The sequence below is a fragment of the Gymnogyps californianus genome, chromosome 1 (assembly GCF_018139145.2).
Source record: "Gymnogyps californianus isolate 813 chromosome 1, ASM1813914v2, whole genome shotgun sequence".
Taxonomy (NCBI): domain Eukaryota; kingdom Metazoa; phylum Chordata; class Aves; order Accipitriformes; family Cathartidae; genus Gymnogyps; species Gymnogyps californianus.
Window position 1 is genome coordinate 59303388 of NC_059471.1, and position 13647 is coordinate 59317034.

Here is a 13647-nt window from a genome sequence, read left to right on the forward strand (position 1 = left end):
TTCATCTTTATTGTGGATGTTTTTGTTATTTAAAATGTGTTGTAATTTTCTGTCACAGCTGCTAGTTGCAATTCTGTAAAAAATACGTACTGCAAGAGCTTCTGTTGGGAAAATGTATAGCTAAACAAAAGTTTACAAAATCTCTTTACAGTGTTGTAGATTTAAAAAATGCAACATAGAAATAGCATTAGTTAAATACATGAAAGCGCTTAAAATTTACTTATAGAAATTAAAACTTCAAAACTGTTTATATTTAGTGTTTATGTTTACATATCTTTATATTTAGGAAAACAGAGAAATGAATTGTTATCTTAACTACACCTTCCTTTGGTTAATGTGGCAAAGTGAATGTGTCACAGACAGAGTGCTTTTCCCTTGCCATGCAGTGATGTGGGTTTGATTAAGCAGCAGAAAGCATCCCAAGGAGCCAGAAACTTTGCTAATGGTAAAATCAAAGTGAGGCGCAGCTCAGCTCAGGAGTACTTTATGGGCATGACAAGTTATTCAGAGTTATCCACACGGTAAGGAAGGGAGCGAACCCTCAACTGTATGTCACGTATCTTAAAGCTCCCCAAGACAGGACACCAATTAACCTTGGATGATAGCAAACACACACACACACCGGCTGCCCGAGAGAAGCAGCCTGTTGCCATTAGCAGGAAGCAGCAGCCCTTGTCACCCTGAGCCATTATTTAAACCTCTTTAAAAATTCCCTTGTTAAGTCAAAGAACCATAGCACTCTCCTCTTCCTCACAAACAGACTATTTTTGCTGCCGTGAAAAGAGGAGACATTAGTAATATGAGAAGCCAGTGGTCCTTTTATTTTTATCCTCGCTGTCTAATTTGGCCATTTTGAACGGAGAAGAAAAAAATGTCTGATCTTCAGTCAAAGCAATTCAAGGCATGGTGGAGCTCAGAGTGAACCAAAACAACAGGGTCAAATGTAGTTGAAAGAACATGGTGGGGTAAATAAAAGGTCTTATTTTTTTTTTACATTTTGTGCTGGTGGAAGAAGAAAGTTTGGTTAACTATTTAACCTATGATAGCCTTTTATCATTTTATGGCTTAGGGGTCTATGATTTTAAGCCTTTGTCAGGAAGTTCCTGGTTTGTATTCTATATTTTCTCTGGTGTCCAGTTATATGACTTACATCGATTTACTGGAGATAGGAAAAAATTATAAATAGCAGCCAAAGATACATATTTTTCCTAAAATGACTTGCCAGCAATTTTGGATTTGGTTCTCTGTTTCCATTTAAACCCTAAACTGCTTTCTTCCATTCACACTTCTCTGCGTTGTGATTTTTTTTATCAGCGGGTCTCTCCATCCCCATTTGGTTCGCCTCTCTATTTTTTTGGCTATAATGCGATGTGCCCTATCAGTTGGAGCAAGCGCTTGCTAAAGGTCACTTGGAAGCCCCCTTTTCATTTCTCCCCGCTACAGTTTTTCCAGCAGGCAACCGCTCTCAGGAGAGCGACCCCCTCCAATCTGTCCCTTTTGATATCCAAAGCTGGTTGCTACAGGGGTTAAATTTCTTAATTCACTCAGTTTTTGTGAGCACTTCTTCAGCCCACTACGCTCGGTCCCCGTGGCTGGGTGCAGACCGCTTGTCTCCCTAAAGGTGCTGTGGAAGTGTTAGGGTTTATTCTTTCACCTTCTCCAAATTTGAGGAACGGGGGCCGATTTTATACCTGTATAACTCCCATCAGCTTCAGAGGAATTAATCTCCACGTTACATCAGTGTGAGATTGTATCAGCCTTATGGGAGGAAGTTTAAAATCAGACAAAGCCTCTTGCAGGGAGCTTTGACTGGTAAGGAAAGCTGCTTGTCAAAAGATCTCAAACCATGAGAGCTGGTGGCTTCTGCCTGCCCTGGCAAGGGGTTAGGTTTGGGGGGTTTCTTAATTAGTTTTTGGAAGGTCAGGGAAATGACCATAGTGGGTCTGGAACAAAGGAAGAAATCAAAATGTAAAGCAGAGTGTTTGATATGTTGATAACCCCCCAGTTTTAATTTTAGCATAATTGGATCAGGGTTAGTGGCAGTTGTTAGGTAAAGTACCTTCGGGAAGTTCTGGCTTTATTCAGAAGTAAATATCATAGTCCTTCTCTTTTAACCTAAGTCTTTTTCTTTTTTTTGCCCCAAAGAAGAACTGCTCAGTTTACCTCGGATTTATTTCCACTAGGAGAGCGCTAAGATTTCGGGGACCTGTATTCTGATGGTAAAGCTTGTGACATGAGCTTTTGTTTTCCATGCAAGGAAACGTTAGCATTTTTTCACATGTTAACTTTTTAACAATTGCGAGGAATTTATTTTCCTTGAAAACTGCCGTCCTTTTCTTTTTCCTCCTCTTTTCTCTCTTCTTGATATTTTTATTTCCCTTTTATATGGAGACTTGTAGATTTTGTCACTTCAAACGTTAGCTGTTCCTCCTCTTTTCTTTCGCTTTACAATACACACTAGGAGATTTTTTTTTTTGCATATTCCTCCCCTTTCTCTGTGAGATATTGTAGTTGACCAAATTTAAAACACTACAGTATTTAGCATCCCTGCAGTGCCATTTTAAGTATTTGGACCTGGAAAATGCCCCAAGCAATAACTACCTGAATTGCTTTTAATTACACAATATAGCTGCATCATTTTACTTCAGATTCTTTTTGATTGATGCTGTAAGGCAATTGTAACCATGGATGATGGGATTAAGTGCCTCTTGAAGTGACTTTAGCTTCTTGTGGGAACAAAGGGAAAGAAGAGAACACTTAGTCCCTTTTTGAGTGAACAGCCTTTTTTCACTTGCTATATAAAGAAATACAATTAACAAACATTATCCCCAGAGGTGAATTGAAATGTACATGCGGACAATAACCGCTCTTGACTGCAATTAGACATATATGATCCGAGGTATTTTGGCCATTCATTAGTGCTAATTGTTTGAGAAACAAGCCCACAGAACAAATGATTAAAATGTTAGTGCCATAACCAGGATTATTAGCATGTGTGATAAAATGCATGCGCCGCAGCTGTACCAATAAAACTCTCCAGCGAGTCGCTTTGATTCGACAAATACTCAGCTCGGCTGCAAGCCCTTCGTATTTGCACAGGGCCTGCTGATGTTTATAACAAACAACTTATATCTTCTTTTCTTAATTAGAAAGAATTACTATGCAAATTGCGGGGCTTTGTAATTTCGTAGAAGTTTCCTTTGTCTTTGGTGGATTATTTGTGTGTGGTTGTGAGCTACTCCCTAGTAAATTCGACGTAGGAAAACCATTACTCTGGGGGTTTTTTTGCACACATCAGAGAAATAATTTGTAGGAGATTTTGCTGCATTAGCCGGGTCATGTTCAGTGGGGTCTTAGGTCTTGGGTCACTTCTGTCCTTCCGCCACAGCACCACAGATATCCAGGACTGTGGTTGGTACGCAGTTACATGCACACAGGTCAGAAATACACATTGTGGAAGTTATCCCGCTTTCTTAATGGTTTTAGTCAAATGCCTAAAAATGCTTTTTGGAAACACTTTGCCAACACTGTGCCAAGGATTGTAGAAGGAGAGATTTGGCCTGTCGAGCAATGGATATTTTTCCATGCATTAGGCAGATCACGGTGTGGCGTCTCTTCCAAGGATGATTTGATCTAGCAAATAAACAGGGAACAGAGGCACGGGTTAAAGTGCTGATCCTGAAAATCGCTTGTGGGAGTACTTTACTTTGTGAGCTATACATTGTTGGCTCCGATGAGACTGCGCAGGTGTGTGCAGTTCAGTATATGTGCGAGTATGAGCAACGCTGGAATGTGAAAATGCAGTTTACAGCAGGGAAATGTGTATAATTTGGGGTAATTTCACTGGTTGCAGTCACACTGTATGGCTGCCATTGCAAAGTGCAATGTCTCTTAGTAATCAAAAAGGTTTTGTTTTCTCCTTCCTGAGGATGAACTGTTTGCTCTTGGGTGAAACGGTTCTCAGAGGATCACAAGTAACTTTAACTTGCCAGCTACTTTTACATATTTGATGAAGACTTTAGTAGAGTGTTATGTTTGCTGAAGAAATTTAGTTTCATTTCCAAGACCCAAGAGCATTCAGCGTGCTGCTAGATGTTCTGAATGAAAATATGCTGCTGTAAAACAATTTAATGAGCATTACCCAATAGCCTAGTCCTTGTTTTAACTTACAGTGCTTAAAGGAAGAAACATTGTCTTAGCAAATTCACTTGGCTTATGTCCATGTGTTTAGTTTAAAGCATAGTCAAGCTTAGTTTGAATCATTAAAATACTTGCAGTCAGGAAACATATGTAAGATTTTCTTCCTCTTTATGGCATGGGGTTAACAATATAATTGAGATTGCAGTGCTGTGTGGGGTTTTTTGTCCTAAAAAAGTAACTGCTGGGGATGTTTTTATTCTATGAAAATAACAGCAGTCGAGATAATCAGGATAGTGTTTCCTACCAGAGTAGCTAACTGCGCATATGCATAGCACCCTGGGCCTTGCCACTGTTCTAAAAACATCTATAGTCAAATGGATTTCTTAATAAATCCACTTCTTCCTCTACATTTCATTTTATTGTAGAACACAAAATATGACTATGCAAGGAAAATGCACAGTGAGAACAGAAGATGATTTTTTTAAGCATATATGTCAAAATAATAGCATATGAAAACATTTACTGCAGTCACACCTAAGCATACTTGTTGAAAACTCTTATTTTACATGTACATTTCTAGAGCTCTTTGTTTTGAAAGGAGAAGGATGCTGTGTTGGTTCACTGACACCAGTTTCTCCTGTGCATCTTTTTTCCTGGCCATACCTCTTGAAAAAATTATTGCTTCTTCAACTTGCTAAAATGTTCCATAAGACTAATAATTTGACACATTGAAAGTATATTTTTATAATAATCTGTGTCCTGAGAAACCTGTGTTTTAGGCCTGCATGGCTACAAAGTTGATTAGCTGAGGAGGAGATACCAGTAGTCACCAGGCGATAATATTTCTGACATTAAGCCTATTAGGTGATGGTATTTTAATGGATTAAATCTACCACTTCTCTGGAGTCAGGCGGTCTGCTGGGGAAGCCATACTGCTCCCCCATCTAAACGAAAGTTCATAGACCTCAATGGTGACACCTGACTAAACCTGATCTGTAGGCAACGACGGTTTTACCTACACGATACTACACGCCGTTGTGCGTGGTATGCAGAGCAGAGCTGCCTTCGTGGGGCTTGCAGCAGTGAGAGGGAAACCGGCTGGTCAAACAGCCCTTGGTTCAATGACAGCCCAGAAGAAATCCTGGGAAACATGTGTGACAGGAGATACATCTCATCTCAGCATGCTCTGAGATTATGGTGTTAGCCACGTCTATCAGGTTTCTGGCGGGTTGGAGGGTTGGTGAGAAGCAGTCATTAAGGGTGCTTCAGGGGCTGCTTGGCTCTAGGCTGGAGTTAACTATTAATGGGCTGAGCTCTTTGACTCCTTTGTGCCTTTGGGAACTACAGGGTTGAAGCCATCAGAGAAAGAGAATAGAAACTAATCACTTTTGTCCCCTCATATATGTTTAGTGAAGGACTGCAGGCTTCTTTACTGACCTCTGTGTCACACTGAAAAAAGACCCTCCTCTTTCCATTTGAGATAAACCACTCTTCCACCTCCTCCTTGCTCTCCCAAAGTGTACTACTGCAAGAAAATGGGATTAAGTGGATTTAACCAGCAGCCACTTGAGTTGCCACGAGTTGTGTTACCATCCCCACTTCAACAGGAGGCAGGGGACATGAAGTGGTTTGTGGGAGAGGGGCAAAGAGGGTACTTAGGAGAGACTCAGTGGATCTCAGTTGCATATCTCCTTCCAGGTGTTGTGAGGACCTCCACCACCTAAGTCTTGAAGCTGTTGCAGTTAGAGATGAAGAAGATTTATTAACAAGGGTAGCACTGGCACTTGTAATAAAATAACGTGTCATCTCTGTTTAACAGCAAAGCTGCCCCATTTCTTAGGCTGAATTAAGCATTACCAGGCATATTACAAAGAAGAGTCTGGCAGCAGGTTTTTGTGGGCTCATAAAGTGGGTCCACCCAGGACATGCAGAGACACAGCAGAGGAGATGGTGGAATAATTGTCCTTTTCAATTTAGTTTACTGAGATAAAATGTGATAAAAGCTTTCTTCATATTTTTAACCCAAGACTTACATTCCGCTTTTAGGGTGCACACTCCAGGGGAAGAGAGGGTTCTTCAACAGGGTTAGCTTAGAAAGGCAAGTATCGTAGTGGTCTGTCAGCGGCACACCATGTTGGCTCTGATTTAGATTGACTGAACTCATTTCTAAGTGTTTGAGAGGGTTAGCCATGTTCAGTTTGAAGAAAACCCACGTGCGCGTGTAGCCATGTGTCATCCAAGTGTAGCAACTTGGGAAGCATTATTAAGAGGGCCACAGGAAAATGCATGGGTCCCTGACATGATGCGATAATGACATGTTCAGCATGGTGCTAGAAAAGCTTTGCATTATTCAAAGTGCTGAATAATATACATGATAATGCATAATGGTGTTATATGGTAGGATTATTTTGTGGCATAAGTGACTTGTGCTCTGAGTATGAAGGCAAATTGTATTATTTTGTCCTCATTTTTGATGTAGCAGAATAGGCCTGGGGGGTACAGCGTGAAATGGGGAGGAACAGGAGCAGGCAAGGGGTTTTTTTTGGAAGGCCATGAAACACAGTGGCACCCTCTGCAATTTATTTCTCTGTGCTTCTAATTATGGAGCAAAGCAAGCTCCCTACTGCACGCGAGGGTAGCCTCCCCCGGCAGCCCCACTGCCTCCAAGTGCACCAACCCGGCTCGCGCGCGGGGTGGGTTAGCTGGTCCCTCACCGGCAGTACTGGCACGGGGTGGAGACTGCCACAAACCTGATGCCTATGGGCCATATGGATGCCACCCACTCAAGCCATGTGGCACCACAGGCTCACACCTGCAGTAAAGTGTGATGCACAAAGCATTTATAAATTTTAAAAGGCACCGCAGCCAACAACCTGCTGATGATGCTGGTGGGTTTATGAGCTGTGTCGATGGAAGTCTGTGCTGTGGATCTGAAGGTCTGAAGGCTTCTGAGAGGACATGTTGGGATTAGTGAGGTTCCACGTTACATGGGGTTTTCGTTCCTGTTTTCCTCATTTCCCCCTCCATCCATTTTGCTTATTTAAAATTTGCATGCAAATACGTTTGTTGATATAATGCTAAGGTTGCAAAATCAACGTCGCAAACCCATGTTTGTTTTAACCAACAGCCCTGCTTCATTCACAGCATGCTGTCCAGCTCCTGGAGCACACGTGGCAGATAGCGGCCTCCTCCCTAAAGCAGTCTTGATCCGTTCCCAGCACAGCCTCCATCCTATGGAGGAGTCTAATGACAGGGGAAAAAACAACCACCACCCTTTGGTATTTAATACTTGCCACAGTGCACAGAACGGGCAGCGTAGTTAAGGCTGCACAGATAACCTCAGCACTGGCAGTTCTTCAGTTCTGAGTGTTTAAGTTTGCAACTTCTGTTGAACATAATGGTTTTGGAGTTTTATATGGTAATTAACTGTAATACTGGTATCTCCCTACCTTGGCTCTTCCTAAGGAAAAAAAAAACATAAATAACCCAAACCCAGCTACTATCTAGGTAGGAATGTTTCCCTTTTAAAATACAGTCAAGTATTCTTTACAGCATTGTAGCCAAGAGTCTAATTTCAACAATATCCTTTACAGGGTGGATTCCTCCCTGCCAGCTGGTGTTCCTAAGCTTAGTTATCGCTTTGCATCATCTCACAAGTACGTTCCCAGGCGAGCTGTGCTGTATGTACCAGCGGATGATGAAAAGAAGATACGAAAAATCCCGTCACTAAATGTAGATTGTGCGGTGCTGGACTGTGAAGATGGTGTGGCTCTGAACAGAAAGGTAATTAAAAATTATCTGTGTGATACAATCAGCACTAAAGAGAATGTGTGGAAAAACATTGCCTTTGCCTCGGGGAAGTGACAACCAGAGAGACAAAGATAAATCTTAAGATACACAAAGTAATGTAACAGTGATAGGCTTTGTGAAGGCGTTGGGAAAATCTGCTTACCCAGAACTGAAAGAGATCCCATGTGAGTAAGTAGAGAGGGAGTTCTGAAGGAATACAGAGCTGGGCATAAGCTCTCGTCACAGAAGAGTGGGAGATACTGTTATTATTGCTGCATATTTCTTATAGGAGAGGAGGAAATGGACTGTGAGAAGCAAAGCAGGAAAGGAAGGGTTAGTTCAGAATCACCAGGTGGGGTTTTGTTGTTGAAATGAAAGCATTTTCAGATTGTGAGCGAAACGGCGTGGGTTTGGGTTTGAGCCTTGGGGTGTTTAGAAAGATTTACTTACTGAGCTTTTTGGAAGAAATGCTGTTAGGGGTGTTTCTGAAGGAAGAAGTTAGAACCTGAGTGTACCAGGGTTTGGAGGGCGATTTAGATTGAAGGAGCTGCAAGAAAGCAGGGATGGAGAGCAGAGTGGGAGATAGATGTAGATGTGTCAAGTACCAGTGCCAAGTTTTCACTGACACTGAATTGTGAAAGGAGAGTGATCTAGCATGCATTCAGTTTTGCTTGCAAGCAGATTTTTTAAATATATGAAAATAACCATTTTAAAGTGTTTCACATCTTAGAATCATAGAATCATTTAGGCTGGAAAAGACCTTTAAGATCATTAAGTCCAACCGTAAACCTAACAGTGCCAAGTCCACCATTTTAAACAATGTGTATGAGAAACCGGTGTAAATGTTTCCTAGTGAAATGTAAGTTTGCCATCACATCATTTTCGTGTTTGTCAGTTTTCCTATCCATGTCACAGTGCTTCAACCTACCGAAAACAGTGTTTAGGGTTTGAGTATGAATGTGTTGTCCAGGAAGTTATGAAAATAGGCTTGAAAATTTTCCCGTGTCATCTGTCATGGTTTAACCCCAGCCAGCAGCCAAGCACCACACAGCCGCTCCCTCACTGCCCCCCCGCCCCGCCCAGTAGGATGGGGAGGAGAATCGGGGAAAAAAGGTAAAACTCACGGGTTAAGAACGGTTTAATAACTAAAGTAAAATACAATACTAACGATAATAATAATAATGAAATATAATAATAATAATAATAATAATAATAATAGTAATGAAAAGGAATATAACCAAAAAAAGGGGAAAAAAAAGAAAATACAACTCAAGGGAAAAAAACAGTGATGCACAATGCAGTTGCTCACCACCCGCTGACCGATGCCCAAGCAGCGATCCGCCCCTCCCGGCCAACTCCCCTGTTTATATACTGAGCATGACGTTCTACAGTATGGAATATCCCTTTGGCTAGTTTGGGTCAGCTGTCCTGGCTACACTCCCTCCCAGCTTCTTGTACACCTGCTTGCTGGCAGAGCATGGGAAACTGAAAAATCCATAACTTGGGATAAGCGCTACTTAGCAACAACTAAACCATCATCATGTTATCAACACTATTCTCACACTAAATCCAAAACACAGCACTGTACCAGCTACTAAGAAGAAAATTAACTCTATCCCAGCCAAAAACAGGACACATCTCAAAAATGTGGATGAAATTTTATTTCTTTCTGTTTCTTGGGAGTTAATGCTTTCCAGAAGGACTCTCTTGGATAGTGCTCTCTTTAACCTGCAGCTCTTTACAGGTACGTTGGAAAGAAAAAAGGTTACAGAGGTTGCGTATATCTATTTTATTTCTGAAAAGTGAAAATAGCATTGCTGAATGTTCATATGTACTGCTGAAGACAGTTGGAAAACATTTTCCAGTGGCTAAAATTCTGTGTGGAAGACTAAGATTATATCTGCTGTCACAGTGAATTAGTATTGTTTAGGTCATATTTGGGAGGCTGCTGCTGTAAGATGACACAAGACGCAATTGTGTATTAAACTGTAGTATTTTTAGGTGCAGCTTAATTATATCAAACAATTTATAGCAGAAGCATCTATTTGTAACAGAGTATGACAGCAAAACAAAATTTGATGATCAAGGTGACAAAGTTGATAGTAGTAATTTCTAAAGGGTGGTAAAATTCTAGCTCTGTTGAAGTGCAGGGGAGTTATGCCACTGGGTATAAGATTTCAAAGAAATTAGGGGGAAAATCTGTAATAGGAACTTGAGACGACAGATGAGCCCCTGACTGTTTAAATGCAAAAAGGAAGCAGACAGGAGGTAGAAGTGGGGACAGGCTACCAAAAAGCAACACAGAGTGTGGTCCAGGCACATAGGGGCACAATGAGGAAGGTCAAAGCTTGGCTGGAATCAAAACTGGTGAGGGATGAGCAGGACAACAAGAATGGCTACTACGAGTGCATAAGCAGCAAAAATGAGAAGGAAAACCAGAGAAAGTGTGGACCCACTGCTCCATGAAGCCTCAGGCTTTACTGTCAGAGTCTGCTCTCAGGCATCCTAGGTTGTCTCCTAGAAGCAAAACTTGGGGGAGGGAGGTAGCAGCCACAATAGGGGAGGATGGAGTTAGGGTCTGTTTAAATAAGCTGGTCCATGGGGCCAGACAGGACACGCTGGAGGCTGCTGAGGGAGCTGGCTAGTGTCATCCTGAAGCTGCTGTCTGTCATCACTGAAAGGTTGTGGTGGCTGGAGGAGGTTCCTGATGCCTGTTAAGAAAGGCAAATGTTACAGCCATCATCAGAAAGGGTAAGAGTGAAGAACTATGGGCCCATCAACCTTAAGTTAGTCTCCTGGAAAGTGATGGTGCTGATTCTCATGGAAGGTATTTTAGGACCTAGCCAAGGACCTAGCCAGAATGGACCGATCAGGAGCAAATTGTGCCTGCCAAATCTGATTGCCGTCTCTGAATAAATTACTGTCTTTGACTATGAGAGCTGAATAGATGTTGTCTACCTTGGATTTAGCAAGGCTTTTGACATGGTCTCCTGTAATATCCTGGTCATCAGCCCGAGAAAAAATTGACTGGTTGGATAGACTATAGGGTAGATGGCCATTTCGCAGGAATCGGGTGGTCCATGCTGTGTGCTATTTTGCTGCTGGGGCCAATACCATTTAACTTCTTCAGGAGCAACCTGGTTGATGGGATGGAGTGCACTCTCACCAGGTTCATGATGAAACCAAACTGGGGTACAGTTGATATGCTGGAGGGCACAGCAGCTCTTCTGATGGGGCTTTACAGTTGGAGGAACAACTTGACAGAAATGTAATAAAGTCCAACAAAAGTAAACACAAACTCCCAGTACCGGGCTGGGATAACCCCACGCACCAGTACAGGCTGGGGCTGTGACTCCCTGGGGGCACTTCTGCCAAAAAGGCCCTGGGTGCTGTTTTACAACAAGCTGAACGGGATCAGCGGTGTGCCCTTGCAGCAAAGGTGGCCGACCACCTCCAGGGCTGTGCTGGCACGGGTGCAGCCAGCAGGTCCCAGAAAGGGGTCCCTCTGCTGCCCTTGGCTTTTGAGGGTCTGCTTGTGGGGTGCCCGTGCCCAGCTGTGGGCCCCAGGACAAGAGAGAGAGTAACCAACGGGAGGGAGCCCAGGAAGGGCCACCAAGGGGGTCATGGCAGAGGAGGAGAGGCTGAGGAGCTGGGTTTGTTCATCCTGGAGACGAGACGGCTGAGTTGGGCCTTGATGGAGGCTTTGCTGCCTGAGGGGAGCTGGATGGATGGCAGAGCCAGAGTCTTCTGCGAGGAGCTCAGCAACAGGGCAAGAGCAATGGCCACAGGTTGCATGAGGGGAGATGCTGACTGGAGACAAGGGAAGAAGGTCTTCCCCGTGCAGGTGGTCAGACACTGGAAGAGGTTGTCCAGAGCGGTGGTGCATCCTCCATCTGTGGGGGTATTCAAGCCTTGGCTGGATGAAGCCTTGAGCAACCTGGTGTAGAGCAGTAGTTAGCCCTGCTTTGAGGAGGCGGATGGACAAGGTGGTCTCCTGAGGTCCCTTCCAACCTGAATTAGACTGTGTGATTGCATGATCTAGTAGCAAAGCGTAATTTAAAGTGATTGGAAGATTGAATTTCATTTTTAAATCTGCCACCGATACTCAGGAAGACTTTGAGACTTAGGTTCTGTGAATGTGAAGCTGAAATTATTACTGCTCTTGCAGCTTAATTTATTAATGTTTATGAGGTGTTCGGAGACTTTGTGTGAAAGATATGTCAAGAACATGCATTGAAGTACAGTATTCAGTGGCCTGTTGCAAATGGGTCATCTCAAACTGAGGAAAAAAAACCACTGGGAAACACAGCAACACTGAGTCTGTCCTTTAGTCATTATTCTTAAAACAAATAGTACTGATGAATTTGACTAATTATTGCCATGTTTTATATCATTAAAAATGCTAATTATGGATTTTCTTGAAGCTGCTGCAGAAATGTTGGGGTTTGGGAAAATCAGGACCTGGTTGAAGGTTCACAGTGCCTTGGGCCAAACTTCTCTGTCCACAGAAGGGCTTCACTTGCATCAAGTCCGAGCAGCAAGTTTGAACCACATCTTAACAAGTCTATTTTAACAAGATGCTGTGTGGTTTTTATTAGGATTAAGTTAGATTTGGAGACATCAAGAATCTGGAATGTCAGCAGCTCCATTTGGTTGCTCATTTAGAGGTGTCGTGGTTTAACCCCAGCTGGCAACTAAGCACCACACAGCAGCTTGCTCACTCCCCCCACCCAGTGGGATAGGGGAGAGAATCGGGGGGGGGGTGGGTGGGTGGGGGGAACCTCGTGGGATGAGATAAAGACAGTTTAATAGGACAGAAAGGAAGAAAAATAATGATAATAATAATAATATGGCAATAGTAATACTAAAAGAATTAGAATATACAAAACAAGTGATGCACAATGCAATTGCTCACCACTCGCCGACTGATGCCCGGTTAGTTCCTGAGCAGCGATCTGCCCCTCCCGGCCAACTTCCCCCAGTTTATATACTGGGCATGACGTCATATGGTATGGAATAGTTCTTTGGCCAGTTTGGGTCAGCTGTCCTGGCTGTGTCCCCTCCCAACTTCTTGTGCCCCTCCAGCCTTCTTGCTGACTGGGCATGAGAAGCTGAACAATCCTTGACTTAGTATAAACACTACTTAGCAACAACTAAAACCATCAGTGTGTTATCAACATTACTCTCATACTAAATCCAGAACATAACACTATACCAGCTACTAGGAAGAAAATTAACTCTATCCCAGCTGAAACCAGGACAAGAGGGAAACGAGGAAAATGAGCTTCCTATAACTGAAACTGATAACATTTGCAAAACTGCATCTGGTTGCAGTAGCTGCTTTTGAAGCTGCAGTCATAAATTAAAAATCTTTAACTATTTTCTATACAATATTTTCTCTCAAAGGAATTTTGGAAGATACCCTCCCCTGTGCCCTCCCCCCACAATTATGTTTTGTAATGGCTCACAGAGAGCACCAGAAGAGGGGAGCACATACCCATACCCATACCCTAATCTGCATACCATTTTGGTGCCTGCATTTCTTACCTTCAAGAGCTACAGCACTGACCATGATTTCAGGTATTATCTGTTGACTTCTTCTTTTCAATCTTTTTTTCTAGTTGATATTTTGACTAAATCAGAAAAAAAACCTTGCAGCAAGAAGTTCACAAGGAGAAATTTCTTAGCGTATTTTCTGAGGGGAACCAGTGGGAAGAA

At 42.7% G+C, this 13647-nt stretch overlaps 1 protein-coding gene across 1 annotated transcript in view; it reads left to right on the forward strand.

The window, feature by feature from the left end:
- Positions 1 to 13647, forward strand: part of CLYBL (citramalyl-CoA lyase) — a 181708-nt gene that overhangs the window by 84596 nt on the left and 83465 nt on the right. The window contains exon 2 of the mRNA XM_050903881.1: positions 7734 to 7923. Coding sequence (XP_050759838.1) covers positions 7734 to 7923 — 190 coding nt within the window. The remainder of the gene's footprint in view (positions 1 to 7733; positions 7924 to 13647) is intronic.